We start from the raw sequence: 20,375 nt of genomic DNA, 5'->3' as shown, positions 1-20,375 counted from the left end.
ATTATGTTTCCATCCTTAATCTAAGACATTTACTGTTGGCTACAGCTCTTCCTTCCCAGGAAATGTGTTACGAACATGGGAAACAACAGGGTTGTCTTGCTGAAGATTGGCACAGTGGCAAAGCAAAGATTAGGTGACACGCAGCTGGATAATCCACATGTGCCCACTAATCAGCCAAAATAACTTTCTCATTTGAAAAAAAAAAAAAGGTGATCAAGCCCAAGGCTAGATACTACCAGCACCTGAAAAGAGGTCAAAGAAAACCATCCATAGTGGAAACTACCTAATCAATTACTCGCTTCAGGATTTCCTTCTGCATTTAAAATCAGAACCCTGAAGCACAAGATCCAATTAGTTCACAGCTGAGAGCCCAGAAGAGCAAGTTTTCTGCTGACTGAAAATTCAGGTCCCCGACTTCAAAGCATAAATAAGGAAATTCAGAAAGTCGCATCTTCCTGAGCCAGGAGCATCTACCATGGCCCCTACTGTCTTTGCTCTATATAGTCACCTCTGAAGAAGAATATCCCCAGGCTAAATCTGATACTTAACACATTTAGGGGCCTCCAAATTCCTAAAATGCAGCAGCAATTCATTTTCAGATGTATAAAAACCATTCTGTGAAAATGCTCCCTTCTTGAAGTCAGCTCAAAGGAACTGGACAACTGGCATCTATTGTCCCTATCTTAATTCAAAACCTGTACCCAATGTCAGAACAGCTTTACTTGACACTACCCTCAATCAATCATTAGAACAAATTACATTGTCTCTGAACCCTAAACAGGCAACAAAATGCATCAGATGACCTGCTAGCTCTCGTCCATCTCCAGTGCCTTTGTTCTCAGAATACAGAACCAGAGCTGTTTGCCGTGCTTCAGCTGAATGTGTAGTATTACAGATCTTTTTAAAGCAAGAGAGCAGTGCCAACACTGAAACAGAATGTACTAAAGTTTAACAACCTGATCTGAGTTTTACTGTCCCCAGTTCCCGACTTTTCTCTCCTTCCTACAGACACAAGGGCTATGTAGCAAGCCCACAGTACCCAAAGGAAGGACTAAGCAGGCATCCATTCCAAACAAAATATTCATGTGACACCTTTCCTAGCACTAGCAGCAATTTAGTGAAGTCCCTGACTGTATTTTTCATGGGCAGTCATGTCAAGCTGAATTTTCTAATAGATCTGTTGCCCATAGATGTACATGCATAAATCTGCAGCATTAAAAGCTCTGCACAGCCCAGATGCTGTTGAATAACTATGATTTATTCCAAACTTCACTCCACGAATTAGCTCTTTTCCAGATACTGCAATCACATTGTCATTAACAGTTGCACCCATATCAAAAATTATGTAAAAATGGACATAGTTACATAATAGTCCAAAGTCTTTCAGAAAGGGGGTGTTGCAACTGTTGTTAAAATAAAAGCTTATCACCTGAACTGAAAAATACATACATTAAAGAGTGACCATTTCAGAGGGATGATATATTTATATAGATAAACTTGATTCTCAGTTTATTATTTCAGATTTATAGCAGAGGAAACCGAATGAACGTACTGCATTTACAGCTTAAAATCATAATCTTCAGATATTTAATGCTCAAATAACAATGGCATGGAACAATGCATCCCTATGTCACATGACAGAGATGGCATTTAATGCTTTGAAAATGAAAAGTATATGAAATACTATTGGACATTTTCTTATTTATCAAAAAGGCTACAGCTAACAATTTTATTACATTTTGTTCCCAGGCAACTGTGAAGTAACTTACAGATCATCAAGAATAATTTTTTGAAGTTCTTTACAACCTCCAAGATTACTCAAATACAGTTTTCGAGAAAAAGTTGAATCTATAGTTACATTAACTACATTAATATACTATAGTAATAAATACTTGTATGATTTCTCATATTACTATTTGGACACAAGCAAGATGTGAAATGCATACAAATCATAATAAAGGGTTTGCCTTTGAATTCTTAGAGGCGTTACCAACAAAAAAGCAGTTCTTACCCCTGAATAAGTAGCTGGATTCAACCTGATTTCTAAAACATGTGAGATAATGTGGGGTTTTTTCCTCCATTAAAATGCTTTAGAAATACTGTCAAATAATTACTAATCAAGAAAAGAAAAAAAATTGACAGCCTGCAATCGAGCTGACCAGGGATCAGAAAACAACACTCTCTTCTCCCATAGCAAACAGCACTTCTGTGGTATGTCAGATTTAGCAAACAGTTGCCTAATTATTTACTGTCACAGCCAGAGACATGACCAGCAGACAGAATTTGGAGACACACAAATATCCCGCTTGCTACTAGTAAAACAGCAAGGTTCTTGGTAGTGCATGATCGTCATGATCCACAGCCTACTTTGGCAAAAGAAAGAGAAGAAGACTAAAATTTCACTTTTCTATGTTTAAAAGGGGCAGCTTTTATCTTCCTGAATCAAATTGCCTGGACATCTTAATGATGCGGTATCATACGATCCCAAGCCTTCCAAGGCAGGCAATGAATTTTGTACAGCTGACTCTGCTAGTAACAGTACTCAACAGCTGGGACATAGATAATTTGGCACCCTGATAATGGCCTAGATGAATATGAAGCATTCTGCAGACTGTAAAAAGAAAAAAGAAAAAAGGAACTATCAGCATTAAAATTATATATTGAAGCTCATCTTATAAAGCCAACATAGTTCACATTTGATAAAGAAATTTATTAAAGGAGGTGTTTACAAAACTGAGAAATTCAGAGAAATGGCACTCCCTCTTCAAAGCCTATATTGTAGCAATTCTTTTCTGATTAGGTCAGCTCCCATAGCAAGTCATCAGAACAACAATCGCTGTAGTGAAGTCATACTACCGGGACTCGAATAGGAAATCATGACTAGCTTGAAAACACATTTTAGAAAGTAATGTATTTTCCATCTTTCCAATATAACTTAATTAAAACAAGTCCAAACCTTTACCTTTGCTCCAAATGGCTGAATGAAATCTACCTTTATTTGCTGCTTTATTTAAAGCAGCAAAACACAGCATTTTGATATACAAAATATGACACTAAAAAGTAAGACAACAGACACTGGATCCTTCCAAATAATTTCAGGATTTGGGGGTCACTGAAAATAGTAAATGAGTAGACTCTTGTGTTACCCCCACAATAAGACATACTCAAATACTTTCAGAAAGTGCTTTATTTCTTACAGAGATGTAAATTAGTTTTCAGAGTTTATTTAATTAAAATCCTATTCTCCCCCAACATACCAAAACCAAACCTTTCAGTCCCTTTCCTGATAAAACTCCCATTGAAATAGGGGAAATGGGGCCTAATCCCTTTCCTAGGTTTTTAAGCAAGTGATTGGTATGAGAAGGAACATTATTAAACCTCATTCTAGCAGGAAATAAAAGGTGATACAAAGCAGAAAGACAAGTTTTCTCTGTGTTTATTTACAAAGGAAACAGTCTACTAGCTCCAAAATTTTGCAAATAAATTGAGGACTTTAAAAAAAGGAAAGAACGGAATGAAGATGTGCTTTTGAAGATGATGGCGATCATCAAATGGTAATTATTTCTCAACTAAAATGCACAAATGCGTTTCAGTACAGGAACGGTGCACATGCTCCTCTGCTGCATTGACACAACGGGCAACAGACACAAAGGAGTCATTAGTCAATACTGCTAATGACACATGAAATTGCAAGTGACACCAGTAAAAAGTACACTCAGACCCAACAAGTTCTCACAGGGAAAATAACCATCTGTTGAGGGTTTATTTATCAAAATACTGCTACTAACAACACAGAATGAATAAAATCAATTATCAGTATCTTCAAATCAAGCTTAAACTATGCCACTCCCATTCCCATCCGTGGAAACCATTTAACAAAAATATTCAGGACTGATTGAAGACATACAGCTGAAAAACTTCAGATATGAAATCTAATATCTTATTTCCAAACATTACAAAAGGACTCAGCACTGCAAATGTCAGCATATGCTGACATGCTGTAAAAACTATTTCAGGGATGAAGGTTCACTGTGAACAGTTAACTCCATCCCTTTCGCACTTGGATTAAAATCAGAGCTGTAACACTTTTGATAAGCTTCTTCAGATTTAGTACTAGCAAATGTACTGAAAAACAGCAATGAATCATCCAAACCAACCCTTCCACCCCGATGTGCTTAAGAAATCAATGCAATTTACATTTCTAGCGAGATTAATTTAGCTGCGTGCATCTTCATCATGATAAATGCCTTTTTCCTTATTCTTCTGCATTCGATGAAAAAACTCAGGTGCTACACAAAATAAGCTAATTCTTTGCCCTGGACCAGGAAAAAAAAAAAAAAAAAAAAAAAAAAAAAAAAAAAAAGGTAAAAATAAATGGAAGGTTTAAACACGATTTCACATCGAGACATAAATGCCTGTGCCCGCACTGCACTCGAAAAAGCGACTTTTAAACACACGAGAGCGCCTGACACACACTGGTGAGGTGACACGGTATTTATATCTATCGCACAACCCACCCACGTCCGTTCCCCACAGACCGACCCACGCAGGGACACGGGGCCACCAACCCTCCCCACCTGGCCGCCAGCGCCTCCCGGCTCCGCAGTCGCCACACCCGGCAGGGCGAGCGGCCGGGCGGGTGCGGCGGCACGGCACAGGGAGCGCTGCCCTACCTTTGTATCTCTCTAGGACATCTTCGTAGGCTTGCAGGTACTCCTGCTCCTCGGCGTAGAAATACGCGCCGGGGGAGAGGTAGCCAGCCATAGCCGGGAGCTAGCCCAGCCCAGCTCAGCCGTGCCCGCCTGTGCGGCTCCGGGCGGCCGGCAGCCTCGGGGGCGGCACAAGAAAAGCCCCGGCAGCAGCCGGCGAGGGGCGGGCGGGGGGAGGCGCTGCCAGCCCGGCCGGGGAAACGCCCCCGCGGCCGCTCGGGTTTCGGTAGCCGCCCCTCGGAACGCGGAGTGGGCGGCACCAGCCCGGCGGCGGCCGCTGCCACCTCCCCGCCGCAGACCCCGGCTCCAGCCCCATGGCCAAGGCACCGCCTGCGGGGCCGGCGAGCTCCGCCGCCGCCTGCCTCCCGCCCCCGCCTTCCACCGCCACGGGGCGGGGACGCGACGCCTGCAGCACTGACGGGGACGGTGGGGACACTGCCCTCACGGGCAGGGACCGAGCGGGGAGGGACCCCAAGCCGGCAACGGGCGGGGCGGGGCGGGAGCCCCCGCAGTCCCGGCGGAGGGGCGGGACGGGCGCGGCCCCGCCGCAGGTGTCACCGCCGCGCCTGCGTCCCCCCGCTGCCCCCCGGCTCTGACCCCTCCGCCGGGCCCGCTCCGGAGCAGTCCCTGCTGCCCTGCCCCCGGCCCGCCGGTCCCCGTCCTGCGCACCCTGCCCGCGGGATGCGGCGGCAGCGAGATCCGCGGGCGGCTGGGCCGGCTCCGCAATCCCCCCACTCGCGGCTGCATCCTGCGGCTGGTGGGAGCCCGACTCCGCAGCGCTGCCCCCGCTAATAGCGCCGCTGGCTTGGGTTACCCTGGGAAATGTTGTCCCAGGAGGAACCCACGGAGGCGCATATACAATCGGGGTGGTTGGGGTGAGCAACAGCGGTGTCCCCGGGGAGCACTGAGGACCGCCGCATCTTTCTGGGATTCATTTATAGGCGTTTTCCAGCTTTCGCCAGGGTGATGCGGACCTCCGCCCTATTTTCGACATCAATTGTCGCCGGGCCGCGGGCCAGAGCCCGTCGGCGCCTCCGGCACACCGGAGCGGCTCCGTTCCGGTCCCCGTCCACCCCGAGCGCAGCCCAGGCCCCGAGCGGACAAAGACCGGCCCTTGGTCCCCCGCCCCTCACGGAGCATCATCGGCCGCCGCGGCCTCTCACCGCGCTGCGGGCGGTCCCGCTCCGCTTCCACCCAGGGCGGCCGGGGGCTGCTTCGGCCTTGTGGGCCGAAAAAAGCGCCGGCCCCGCTGCGCCGCCCCCGCCGCGGCTGCAGCCCCCGGCCGCTGATGCCTTTTCGCATGAAAGTTTAATGGGCGCACCTGCGCGTGTTTCGGCTCGCCTTCCACACGCATCAGTTCACCCAGCCGGAAAAGGCGGCCAAAGAGCTTAGTCACCGCCCGGCGGGGCCGCGCTCTGAAAGAGAAGGGACGGGGGGGTCCCTCCGGCCCCCGGCCGCCCCCCGCCCGGCCGCCCCCGACCGCGCCTTACCGGCGATGCGCAGCACGGCCCGCTCGGCGGGGTCCAGCACCGAGCCGCCCTGGATCTTCCGCTTGGACCGCTCATGTTTGGGCAGGTTCCAGGGCAGCGTGTCCCCCGGCGCCGGCGACACTGTCCCCGACCTCTGGCTGAAGTCCTCCTCGTCGGAGAAATCGGCGGAGGACGACATGGAGCATCGGTAGGACGCGTTGCCGGAGCTCTGCACGGGGAGACAGACAGACAGACAGGGTGCGTGGGGAGCAGCTCGGGACGAGGGGCCTCAGGTGGCGCCGGCGAATACCCGCCCCGCGTGGCGTGGAAAAGCATCTCACGGGAAAAGGAGGATAGGGGAGAGGGCCGCCGCTCACCATTGCTGTGAATTTAGAGGGGAAAGGGATGCGTGTGCGGAGTGCCGAGGGTGATGCTCCAAAAAACAGCCGGTCTTAAGCGGGAGTGCATTTGGAGGGATGTCGGGGTAGAGCCGTGGCCTGCGGCTGGACAACCAGCTCGCAAATGAGCCTCCCACTTCCCCAACAATAAACCCAGCAGCAACAACAGTCGAAAAAAAAAAAATCACACCAACCTTCCCGGCTACAGATCGATGGCGTTTGGCTCCCCCGCCAGGACAAGGGGAAGATTTGCCATCACCAAGCAACTGGTGAATCCGCCCCTGGGACAGAGGCAGGCCAGCCGGGAGCCAAGGCGGGCTCTTTATTACCGCCCCGGCCTCCTCCTGCCCCGCGTTCCCGGGGGCAGCCCGGCGCGGAGGGGAGGAGGGAAGGAAGGAACATGATTTCTCAGAGCAGCCCCTTTGGGCGGCAGGACACGATGGGCAGCCTTTGGTCACACTAAGCCAGGAGGCTTCGGCGAACAAACGACTGATCTTGGCGTATAGACTGTATCCACTTTAAGGCTTCCCAAGCTACTCAAAAAGAGCTCTTCCAGAAACGTAAATAAACAGTGATGCAGTGCAGGGAGAGAGCTGCTGCCATGTCTGGCTTCCCTGTTTATGGTAAAGTGGAAAACGGACATGTGTGAACAGTAATAGTTCGGCACCATGTTGCAATTTAAAGTACATCATTAAACGCGTATTATCAGGACACAAGGGACAGCAAGGTGCTATTCCTTTTACTCTGTATTTTCTGATAGAAGGGATTTGTGGTTTCTCCAAAGCACGAGACAAGAAAATTATGGATTTGATTTGTCATGTGGAAGCTACTGTTACAGCCTTTTAAAATTGCAACCTGGTGCTCATCCAATTATTTTAATTTTTAGGTGTGTGCTGTTGTCAACTTTTACAGGTGTAGTAGGATCATAGACTCACAGAATTGTTTGAATTGGAAGGGACCTTTAAGGACCATCTAGTTCCAAGCCCCTCAATAGGGGCAAAGACACCTTCCACTAGACCAGTTTGCAGAATGCCCCATCCAACCTGGCCTTGAGCACTTCCACAGCTTCTCTGGGCAACCTGGTGCAGTGCCTCACTGGAACTTCATAATGAAGGATTACTTCCTTATATCTAATCTAAATCTACCCTCTTTCAGTTTAAAGACATCATATTTTGTTACACAGGAACAGCCCCATTCAGCCCTTCTAGATTCTAGATTTGATACTAAACCAAATAGTATTTTAGGCTTGTATGGTTGCCCTTTTCTTAATTTTATGTGTTTCTATAAAGGGGCTTAAAGTGTACCTTTACTTAAAGAAGAAATTTGTCCAGTGACAGAGATCTGATAAAATGGATTGTTGCTGTCTGATTTTTTTTTTTTTTTTACTGTCAGTTGTCATGGGGGGTATTTTACCCACTTGAAACTCAGCATCTGCATAATCCAGAGAAACAATCTGATGCACTCTTTGTTCTGCATTAAAGTAAAAATAATATACAGTTAATTAATGTGGTATAATAAGAGATCTCTTATTAGTGGGTTTTTTTCCCTCTGACCCTCCTCTTCCTTTCTATCCCAATTCTCTTTTCTCCTTGTACAGTGCTCCATGGTGAAGTTTGAAACATGCAAGTTGAGAGGGAGGGAATGAATACATAAACCCAATTAACTGAGTTCTTGTTCATTGTATTGCAATGTAGAGAAGGCAAAAGTTAAGTGCAGAAAAACAGAAACATGAGAAGTCCAATACCAGCTCATATTGCCTTCATAATTAGTTTTAGTGCAGAGACTATTTTGCTGTCAGCTTGTATAATAAGCTAAAACTGGATCTCATAAAGCAGGATGGTCACATATAGTTGTCCTCATGATAGGAGCTGGAAGTGTTCAGCTTGCTGCAGGGCACTTTGCTGTACCAGCTGGCGCTACCTGGGCCCCTCATGCTTAGTCAGGGATTAGGTTCCTTTGAGCCTGTCCTTAGCTCCAGATTTTGCCACAGAAGAGAAAGTGTTGCCTTTAATCCCAGCTCTGAACATCCTGCTTCAGGCCTGTACCTTCTTTACACTGATCAGCAACCCTCAGTGTCTTTGGATCACAGAGACCCACAGAGACAGATTCTGACTTTCATTTTTTCACCTTCTGCATTTCTAGCTTATAATATGAAAGTTGGAAAGAGCCCAAACACAGTGTTGTGAGGTGCTACAGCAATAGTTTGTTAGTATTTATGTAGCAGCTTGAAATACGCAAGAACAAAGTACAGTAGCAATTGCTATTGAAGTTTTGGGGAAAGATCTCTCAACTCTCAGATTTGTATTTGAAAGCAAGCTATCAATTTTATCCAGTAGGATTTCCTTTTTTCAAAAGAGGTCTTCATAGCCCATTATTATATTTCATAACATCTCCTCTTACCTGTAGAAGCCAAAAGGACTGTTGAGTGGTCATTCATTGTGCACCATCAGTCTACTGAGATGTCAATTTTAGGGAAAAGGAGTCTGCCTTTTAGTCAGCTCTGCTACAATACTGGAAGATAAGCTGTGTGAGAAGACTCCACTCATATTTTATGAGAATCAAACTGAACGGGCAATGGTAGAGCAGTCTTCGGCAAATCTGTGTATTACAACTAGCTATCTGCTTTTAGGTTATCCTAACTTAATTAATACATGCAGTAACCAAATGAATAATCAAAACCCACTTTAGCTTTTAACTCTTCAAGAACCACGTTGTTTCATTTTCAGAGCAATGTAAGGAAGTTCAGAAAGGAATTTTTCATAACAGCAAAATCCAGACAACATTAAGAAACGTCAGCTAACTTAATTACAGCCTGCTTTCTTATTCAGCATGGAGATACTTCTGAGTACACACAGATATTGAGCACCTAAGTATTTTTTACTTCGCTATTCCAAAGATATTTATAATGAACTGAACAATTTTGCTTAAATAAATGAACAGTTTTGATAAGAATTCTGTAATTGTTCCTCTTTTGCACAGGCACTCTTTGCGTACCACTCATCCTACTGGATTCTATGTTTCTAGCATACACATTTTCCATGATAGAGTTGTAAGTCCCATTCCATTATCAGAGCAACATATTAAGCAGTTTAAAAAATAGGGAATAATGCAGAACATCTGTACTATTCTGAAAAAGGTTCCTGGCCCATTGGAACAACACGTGGGAGAAAAAAAAAAAAAAGTTGTTATTTTCTGTTAAAATCAAAATATGTAAGGCACTTCTGTTGTTTCTGTATAAAGTACATTGCTGTGTGCAACTGAAAAACAACAGTTAATAATACACAACGCTTTTGGGGGGGACTACCTGAGCGAAGTTTCTTTTATATCCCATAAAATATTGATTACTTAGCCTACTCTTAGGGACTTAGGACAAGGGTCAGGGCTTGACTGCTCTTAGCTTGAAGGCCTGTAAAGTCACAGCCCAGTTGCTCTAGCTGCTTATTCTCTGCCTCCGGTTATGCATTGCTGCTGCTCACAGCCTGGCGGGCTCTGCAGCCCCCGGCGCGGCTCCGCAGGAGCGGCTGCACCTGCAGAGGGTGCATCAGGGCGCTCAGGAGCTCTCCCGGAGCTCAGCCCGGCGGAGCTGGCCCGGCCGGAGCCGGGATTGCCGTGGCTCGGCTCGCCGGCGGCGCCGCACGGGGGTGCACGGCGCACACGAGTCCCGGGAGCGGAGGGCTCCGCGGGGGCGGCACAGCGCAGAGCCGAGCTCCCTTCGCCGCTGCCGGCGCGCTTCCGCGAAGTCAGGGGATTACAGCCTGAGAGCCAGGCTTGCAACCGTGCTGTACGAGCGAGCTGGTTTCCAGTAACGGGGATGATTTCAAAGAAGCGTTTAGTGTACTTCTTGTAAGAGGGATTCGGCCAGGTTCCAAGGCGTGATTTCCTTTGAGGAGGGAAAGCAAGTGCTGCTTGTCATAGGTGAGGCACTGCAGAAGATCAGGGAGAAACTGAGTGGAAGATGGTGTAGCTGGGAAGTGGTGTGGAGCATTGCACACCACAGAGTTCGGGTAAGCTACGTGTAAGCAGGAGCTGAAAGAGTCAACAACAGCGGGGACTGTCACTGTCATTCCTGGGGGAGAAAGCATTAACCGAGGTCAGGTTTTAAATTCGGTCAGGCAAACCAGCTGGGAAAAGCTGCCACAAGGCTGATACCAAATTATCTTCATATTACAAAATTCCCCAGCCCTATGACACATCAGAGATTGTGCTGGCCAGCTGAATTCTAATCAAATAGCTTGTACATTCACATCTTATCTTTAAGTAGATTGTCCCCTGCAGTGAGTCCTTTCACGTTGGTTTTGGGAAGCAGTGGGAAGTACGGGTCAACACTGACTGACATTTAATTTTCAGTTTAGTGATGAGTTACTTATATTTCACTTATACTGAATTATCTCAGAATTCCTGGAATATATTTTTTCTTTTATTATACTCATGGTGGGAAATGGATGAACATCAACAGAAATGAAGCACTGGAATAATGATTTTACTCAATGTGTTTCAGCAAAATTCATTCTAATTTAAAATAATTTAGAATATCAGTTGAAAATAAATGGCTATTTTTGTGCTTTCACATCCCAGACTAAATGATATTAAAGTGGATCAACCCTTAAAGTAAAATAACTTAACAAATTTAAGACAAAATCTAGGGCAACTGAATGTTCCCATTAGTAAATCTTTACCACTTTAACCTGGTTAGATGATAATGCAATGCAGAACACAAAACATCCAATGTATGTAATCAGGCTATGTGAGTCCCCTGGGACTGCATGTTGTCAGAAATGATCAAAATTCAAAACACACACAAATTAAAGTACAAACAAGAACAATGTAAAGCCAGTGATGATGAACTTTAAAAAAAAATCACCACTGGGGATGAAGATATAGGAAATTAGTATTTTTCTTTGGTTCTGTGCCACACACTTAAGAGGATATCCATACTTCCAAGTACCTGTGTTATCAGGAAATACGAAAATTACTACAGAGTTTCTAGGTTTGTATTTAATGTTATAAAACAATAAGCAGAAAGCTGGAAGGCAAATACACTAAATCTGAAACTCCTGATCATCCAGGTCTGGCTCTATGTTAAACTGTCTTTGCAAACAGGTAGGCTTTTCAAACATTAAGACAATATCTACTTGCTTTGTAGAGAGGACTTACATTCTTTCTTTCTGAAGGTAGGAGAAGATGGAAATAAGCATTCAGTGTTTATTCCATCACATACATTTTTGAGTCTATGATTGTATTTACACAAGGAAATTCTGATGCTTTCCTAGGCTTTCAAAAGAAGATGAAGTATTTCCTGGATGCTAGTAGATCAATCTCTATCATTCCCCCACTCTGAAAATAACATTATGAATACAATTTTTCTGGACAAAATAGGTTATTTCAGGACATGAAATTCAAAGTGTTTAAAGGACTAGATCCACTTATGCACTTGGGTGTTGCAAAACAGTTCTGTAGCATCAAACTCTGTTTATTGGATAGTCATCTATTTACGTATCTAAAAGTGACATGATGCAAAACTGAGCTTTTGGTAGAACCAAATGGTCAGAAAAACTGGTCACTCACCGTGATGAAGCATCTCATTCTTCAGGGACATAAGGCATCCCCAAACCTTCTTCTGAAATTGAAGAGGTTTCATAAGAGCAGAGAGCTTTAGTTTCCTTTGAACTCTCAGGGAAGTGAAGTGGCTGTTTGTCTTTTCCTTATTATAAAAAGAAGCTTGAGACTTAGGCTCAGACCCTCATCTCCCAGCAGCCAGTCTTGAGACTATTCCTCAATGACCTCCTGGTTGAGGAAAAATGTTTTTAAAAAAATAAAGTTTAAGATTTCTAGACATAGAATGGGAAAAGAGGAAGAGTAGCCACTCCACTTTGGAGCATGCAGTGCGCTCTGGGAGATGGAAGTGCTGGGCTCTGATCTCTGCTCTGTCAACTGCTTCGAAATTCAATTTTACTTAGTAATTGGGTAAAATATTGAAGTAGTCCCTGAATGGGGCATGTGCAATGGAAGCAACAGGAACCACTGTGCAGCTCATGTATGAATTCTGCAGAACTACACCAAATTTCAAGCGCTAATATATTGATCTGAAGAGATACCATCTACTAGTAGCTAAAAAAAGAAATTAGTGAATATTACACTACAACAAGTAGAGTTTCAGCTTTCAGGAGCAGGAAGTTGGTAGATGCTTCACGTTTATCACATTTCACAGATGCTTCCCTGCTAAGTGTAAGACTGAGCTGAAGGATCAGATACTGTCCAAATAATCTCCACAGATCTCAGCAACATCCACTAAGGAAGAATAGCCATCATAAGAGAAAAACAAGTATGTTGCTGTGTAAGGAAAACCTGCTTGTTTTGGTTTTTTTAATGAATATGTTGAAAAGCAACGTATACTTCCTGCAGTGTAATCAAGACCTGCATGCAAGTGGGGCCAAATAATACTGTTTAATAACTGTGCCAAAGCCATTAGTTCTTTTGAAAAGCTTCTTAGTAAAACTGCTAACAAAAAATGTGGATGCTTTCTGAATGTCATTTAAAAATTCATAATATCATCAACATGGCAGCCATGATATGTTATGTATTAAATCCATTCCTTTATTCCTCATCTATTTCCTCTACTTAGTTTTCCATTATGAATTGCAGGATTTAATCTTAAAATAGCTTATCTACATTACAGAAGCCAACAGAAAGGTACTGAAGGTTTTGCAATGGGGAAATAATATTTTGAGCTGTGAGTATCTGAGAAGTTACAGCATGGGGAATACGTATTTTAGTTAAGTTTTATGCTAAAACCGTCAGGAAAATATAAGTGCTTTTCTGTTATCATTATCTTGTTTCAAAATAAATGCTTCCTATATTAATACCTAAAATGTCAGGATGTCAAAATGGTGAATTATTTCTGTATAAGAAATGTATGTACCTTAGATGACTGTTGAATATAAGTGTTGCAAGAAAACTTCCCATTACACAAAAATAATTTAGGTGTTAATTTTTAAATGCAACTATTTTGTATTCATTCAGATATGGCAGACCTAGATCCCCCCAGTCTGCCAGACACGAAAGACCATAACATGACAAAATAACTAAGATTTGAGGAAGGCACACAGAGTCTTATTTGCCTACTACACCTACAAGGCAAACCAAGTAACAGAGAAAGAATCTGGAATACAAAATCATCTAGCTTCAAATCCTTTCTCAGCCTCCTAAACTTTTCATTGTAAACTGTTTTATATTATATATTCATGTTTTAACAATAAACTAAATTACTCTTGGTATAAAAGGTATATCAGGGTATGGAAGCACTCTGGAAAGCAAAGAGCAAATTAAAGTTCTAAGTAGCTCTTGAAACTGTGATGGGCATAGATTGTTTTCAAGAAAAAATAAAAAAAAAGATAGAGAGGAATTTTTTTTTTAAAATGGCATTAAGAAAATCTAAACCCGTAGTACTGATACTCTGCTTTTAGTAATAACAGTTAACACTCCTGACTTATAAGTTTCCCTTCTTATATAAATAAACAAGTTTTCAAACTGTTTCAATTCAATGTTTTAGAACTAAATTTGAAGACTCGATCCAGCAATCATTTAACTATTTGAAAATACATATTCTTGTAATTACACATACAAGTTTAAGTAATTAGATTATGAGATTTTCTCTTATAAAATCCATTTTGAGTTTGCTTGAAAATATTCCCTTCCCAAGGTTTAATTTTCTTGAAAATTTTTTGGCAGAGCTGACTGAGAAGCCTGAGAGCAAGATTATGAAAACATCCAGTAGTTATTTGTAAACAGTAAAAAAAATCCCAGTGATCTTTTTTGAGAAGACCGTAAGCTTTGGGATGGATACTTCAAATAGGAATATGCTTTAAGCTAGACATAAGTCTTTTGCCACCTTTGTTAAAAATCTGTCTACATTTGTCAGAGTGATAAGTCTTTGAGGTATAAATATCATCTGCTATCCCTGGCATCAGGGAGTATAAAGTAAGCTTTTAAAGTTTGTGTTTGATCTCAGTACTCTGACAGGAGAACTACTGCAGAACCTCCTGCTGCCATGATTACAAGTGATCTCCTAGTTGTCACCTCAACCTTATTCCTGATTGTTTGGGATTTTTTTTGCAACAACAATGTTAATTTCCTTAAATAACCTTTTTTGCTTCCCCAATGTATTCATAGCCTGCATTCTATCTCCTCTCACCTTTTTTTGGTTTTACTGAGCAAGTTAACTTCTTTTAATCTCTCCTCACCTATTAGGAGTTCTTTGCAAAGGTAAACAGTTTAACTATTCCTAGTGTTCAGGTAACTACCAATGTTATTTTACCAGACTTTTTTTAACAAGGTTCAGATTTCTCAACTAAAATGCCTTCAGTGTATGTATCATCTCTGAAAAATCCCTTCCGATTGGCACCCCCTGAACAAAGAGTCTCTCAGAGGTTTTAGATCTGCCAGAGCAATACCCCACCACCACAGAATGACCAAGCAAATTTCACCCTCACAGCTCTTACCTCCACGCTTGGGACACCTACCATCCCACCAAGGAGCTGACCAGGATCCTTCCAGAGGAAAAACTAATCTTTGCATTTATTCACTTCTTGCCATGGTTTCAGGTGGATGGCAGTGTGGACAAGAGGCATGGAGAGCAGGGGAAGGCAGACCTGAGGGGCAGGAGGCTGTTCTGTCTCTGCTCTCCGTGACTCGCTCAGCCGTGCAGGCAGCGAGAGGAAGGAGCCGAGTGATGTGAGTGTGGGGAGGACAAACACCGGAACCGGCACGCTGCAGGAAAGGGCTGCAGAAATACACTGGGACTGACAGCCTGAGGGACAAACAGAGACTGCCAGAGTCTGGGAGCTGCAGCTGAAAAGCATTCAAGGGAGCAGCAGACTCTGTGGATAAAGACTACAGGAAAAATGGAGCTGCAAGGTAACTGTTGGGATTAGTAACCATCAATTCTGGAGGAAGCAGACTGGAGGAGAGCTAAGGCTCTGACATACCATAAAACTGGTACTGCCTCTGCAAGAGGCTTTGAACGAGGTAGTTTAGTGAACAAGGAGGGTATGAACTGTCTGAGTAGGTTTCAGAGAAGATGGACAAGAGCCAAGGAATGGAGTATGCAACCAGAGGTCACAGCAAGGCACAGAAATCAAAGAGACAGCTTGAACAAGTGCCTCAGAGAAATGAGAGGACTGACCAGGTGAACCTGGGAAAGGCTGTGACATGAAGAGGTGAAATAAGAACTGACAGAGCGAGAGCCGAAGGGCCAAGGTCAGCAGAGAAGTGAGAACTGGACAGCAAGGAAGGAGTTAGCAGAGGCAGGTCAGAAACAGGCTGGTGGAGACGTGGCAGAAACAGCCACACTTGGGAAGGATGAGCACAGGAAAGCACATTCACCTAAGGAGCCTGGAAGGAAAGGGAATTTTCACCCCAACTCCAGCTATTAGCAAATATCTGAGAGTTCCTCTAGAAAAAAAAAATACCTCCTCCCCTGTGTTACTGATTCCTGTGAGGAATACAAATGCCATCAGTCTCTCCCTGAAATCCAACAGAATTTTCCATATTTCTGACGAGGTCAGTGTCAAAACCTGCCAATGAGCTACACAGCAGAGCTTTCCCAGCTTGTTTTTAACAACAGTAGGAAATTAAACACAAAGTTCCTGTTAAAATACTTTTCTTAAGGCTGCAAAGTTAAGTACTAAAATGTTACCAAGTCCCAGACTTAAGGGTCACCATGCAGCCTTGGTTTATTTGTGTATTATGATGCAGTCATAATGATGTGATCATATACTATTGCATCCTCAGTAATTTTCTTAATAAAAGTCTTGCTCTTATTTAGTGCAAATGATGGGTGATATTCACTCCAGAAACAGTTATTCAGTGTTATGTTATTCTCTGTTCAATGGGCAGCCCTAGAACTTAAATTACTTCATGCTATTCAAATATCAGTGTGAAGAAGGAGCTATTATTTAACAGAGAGTTTTTTGGTGCTCATCATTACAGTAGTATCTGACTGCTTCTCTACCATTACACAGGATGCAAACTAAACCCAGAAGCCAATTTTTACCTAGGTCAAATTGAGATGCCAGGGATCTGACTTTCAAGAGCTATTAAAATTATGTATCAATAATACTCAGACTACAGCAAACACAGAGTTCAGTGGTGAGTGGCACCTTAAGAACTTCTATAATTACATGCTTTGATTCAGGCACTTAGAAAATGGAAGATTAAAAAAAAGTTTTAAACCAGTTGTTCCGCTCATTTACAGTGACCCTGTGCCCACCCTTCAATCTCCAAAGCAGCACTCACTATTTTTAAAGACATGAGAGATCTTCTGTCTTCCTGCAATCTCCTGTTTTATTCATTTATACACTTTACAACTTCTGCAGCAGAACTCCTACACATAAGAGTCATCCTAAGAGCACTTCCACCCTATGATGAATGCAGAGTACATCTTGTGAAAAACCAGTACACCATCATACAATTAAAGCCTGTATGACAACGCAGATGCATAATCCACTGAATTAAAATTGCACGTGTAACCTTAATTCCAGTGCTTGATAATATCTGAATATCTGAATACTTGCCTCTGCCAAACTATTCTTTTAACATCATATGTGTAGTGTTATATATAAATACAAGTGGATAAGGGAGTCCCAAGCTATATAAAGATGTACTTTTATGTGCCACAGTAGGATGTTACACAATACAACCCTGAAGAGTGACTCTTGTGGCAGTGAAGGAAAAGGAAACATCTGCATTTAGACTATAATTACTATGCATCTGTGAGACAATTACTGGTCATTTTAAGTTGTGCAAACAACACTATCAACAAGATCAGAGCTGATTAATTTTTTTAATCTACTTTCAGCTACTGTACAGGATTCACCATTTATAATCACATCCATAAAACATTTTTTCTTACAGTTAAGACTGCTAGCACATTTTAGCAGCTAAGCTTTCTATTACTAGCTCTCCCAGAAGGACACTGGGATTTAAAAAAGAAAAATTCTGAATAGCTAAAAATTTAATTTCTCAGTGAGTCTATGCTGCATGCATGTAGTAAAATTTTATCAATGAACACAAAACCCCAGTTAATAGAAATCATGGTAAAATGATGGTGGGAAAAAAAAAATTGACATTTTTCAAGCCAGAGTTTCACAACTCTATTTCTTCCATACAACATTTGAAGAATATTTTCTCTCATTCTCTTCCAATTAGAAGTAGCAAGTTAGTTTCAGCTCCAAGGACCACGGCTAACTTTTGACCCTCTTTGAACACTTTAGATCAAAGAGAGTTAGACAGGTTTAAGTTCTCATTTTCACTAAATAAGTTAGGAATGAATTTTCATTCCCTGGGAATGAAAATTGACTCAGAAAAAATAAAAATGGTATGAAATCAGCTCACCTATCAAGACAAATCCTGCTGTATTAGAGGGCTTTGCCCACAGGTACAGGATGATTTGCAATGGTATACAGAAAAATAACAGATTTGATGCAATTTTCAATCAGGTAACTTTAAATCTAAGTAAATATATTCAAAACAAGCATGATCTGTCATCAAAGAGGACAATCAATTCAAATTCCCTTAACCCTCCACATAAGAGCTAGCAATGAAGTCAGTTAAGGTGCTCTAAATACAGATTTGTACTGTTACTGCTATGATTAGTTTCTACATCTTTTTCCATTCATGTGTTATCAATTATTAGCATTATTGCAAATAAATTGTTTCTTTTGTACTATTCTTAATAGCTGTAGTAACTCATCCATAGTAAAAAAAAAAAAAAAACAAAAAAAAACACTAGAAAGACAAGAATAATTTTAAATCCCAGATCTAATTCTTGACATATCACTGTTGTGTTTCACGGAAAAGTAGTTTTAAAATAGTAATGCAATCACCTTCAGGGCCTAGTTGTGAAACTCAAGGCAATACACCTTTAAGAAATCCCTTCAAATACCTAAACTGCCTAGGAGCTGGGCAAAAGGAGTGGAAGAAACAGGCAATGGCTGTAACACAGTGGATGAGCTGCAGGGTGGAGAGGGAAAAGCAGCCAAGAGGAAATCAGGAGCAGGCAGCAAGGGAGGAGGTCACAGAAGCTGGAAGAACAGCGGGAAAATGAACTCTTTGGGCAAAACTGTTTATGAAGAATTTATCAGTGAGGAATTAATTCCTATAAGAAAAGCAATAAAGCATAGCAGCCCAAAAAAGAGATGTAAACAGTCTCTTGGAAAAAGAACTAACTTTGAAGTCAACCTAATGGCCACTGAAAGCTTTCTCTTCATTTCAAACATGATTTGATTTAGCATTAATAGTCATATTTGCAGAGATCCTATGAGTCTAAAATAGGTTCCTTGAGATATCTTAAAAAATGTTTAAGATGGCTAGATGCTTAAATCTTGTTAAAAACTTTATGAAACTATCACCTACTAAACTGTCAGGAGCTTCTCAAAATCCCCATCAATGTCTTTTAAGTCTTTGTCCTAGTTTCAGCTGTCGTGGAGTTATTTTGATTCCTAGTAGCTGGTACAGTGCCGTGTTTTGGATTTGAGGTAAGAATACTGTTGATAACACACTGATGATTTAGTCATTGCTGAGCATGGCTGACACTACATCAATGATTCTTCACCTTCTCATGCTGCCCTGCCAGCACAAGAAGCTGGGAGGTGACACAGCTGGGACAGCTGACGCCAAGTGATCAAGGGGATGTTCCACACTCTATGGCATCATGCTGAGCAACAAAACTGGGGGAGCTGACCAAAGATGGCAGCCTCCTGTTCTGGGACTGGCTGGGCATTGGACAGCAGGTGCTGTGCAACTCCATGGGACATCACTTGTTTTGTACATTGTTTTATAATTCTTATTCTTTTCCCTTCCTTTTCAGTCTGATTAAACTTCCTCTTGACCCACAGGTTTTACCTTTTTCTTATTCTCTCCCCCATCCTACTGGGGCGAGCGAGCAAACAGCTCTGTGGTGCTGTTCATGTTTAGCTGCATGGCAGGCTAAACCATAGCAGTCTTAAAAATGAAAAAAATGCAGTCCTTATTTCCCTTTTTATATGGATTCACATGTTCCCTGTGTTTGTTCATTATGGCTGTGCTGAGATTGTCCTGTGAGAGGACCAGTGCATGCGTGTGTGTGTGCACGTGCATGCAGAATCTGACAGCTCACAGCTCTGTCATACATTTGAGAATGTTCATATAATGTTAATAAAATTGCTGAAAGTGAAAGATGGCATGATAATGTTTTGCCAAGTTTGCTTCTAAATGCAATTCACAGGAGACACAATCCAGCATGAGCAGATGTCTCCAAAAGAAAGAAGATATGAAAGCAATCTATAGATTAAATAGCTAACAGTTGGAAATAACCAAGTCTTGTGCAGGGTGATGGGCAATATTGCACCTCATATGCTTTAGGTTATTCAAATAGCATGTAAAGGACATAGTGATATTGGAAAATTAGTACATAACATCAGAGTAAGAATAAATGGAAAATAATGAAATGGATATTATTTAATTAGACATTAAAACTCCGAAGGTGCCGTGTAGAACTTTATCCATAAAAAATTATTCTCGAGTAAGGTGTCAGAAATGAGAGACTTCTGAGAGTTGTATAAATTATTTGATATCAGATGTTTAAAAACCTCCTAAGTGTTTTTCAGACAGAATTCTAATACTGATTTTCCCATAAGTTCTAAGGCTTAAACACAGCATATAAGTAAAAACCAGGATAGCTGAAAAGACCATGAATGGGACAGCTTATGGTTTTACAGGCATTAAAAATTGATCATTTTGCTTTATGGTTTCTTCATCAGAGT

The 20,375-nt window shown here is 42.4% G+C and overlaps 1 protein-coding gene across 6 annotated transcripts in view; it reads right to left on the bottom strand.

Moving 5' to 3' along the window:
• The window catches only part of DST (dystonin), a 289,675-nt gene that overhangs the window by 248,619 nt on the left and 20,681 nt on the right, over positions 1-20,375 (bottom strand). For 3 of the 6 annotated variants that reach the window (XM_066179754.1, XM_066179755.1, XM_066179756.1), the window contains exon 1: positions 4,674-4,810. In XM_066179754.1, coding sequence (XP_066035851.1) covers positions 4,674-4,764 — 91 coding nt within the window. In that variant the 5' untranslated portion in view covers positions 4,765-4,810. Of the gene's footprint in view, positions 1-4,673; positions 4,811-6,199; positions 6,408-6,555; positions 6,574-20,375 lie in introns of those variants that run through there. The other 3 variants (XM_066179751.1, XM_066179753.1, XM_066179759.1) reach the window with 2 other exon arrangements.

This window comes from Chamaea fasciata, unplaced genomic scaffold, assembly GCF_029207755.1.
Source record: "Chamaea fasciata isolate MVZ Bird 193981 ecotype frontalis unplaced genomic scaffold, bChaFas1.0.hap1 SCAF_3, whole genome shotgun sequence".
In the NCBI taxonomy this organism is placed as follows: domain Eukaryota; kingdom Metazoa; phylum Chordata; class Aves; order Passeriformes; family Sylviidae; genus Chamaea; species Chamaea fasciata.
This window is presented reverse-complemented; position numbering and strand designations above follow the sequence as displayed.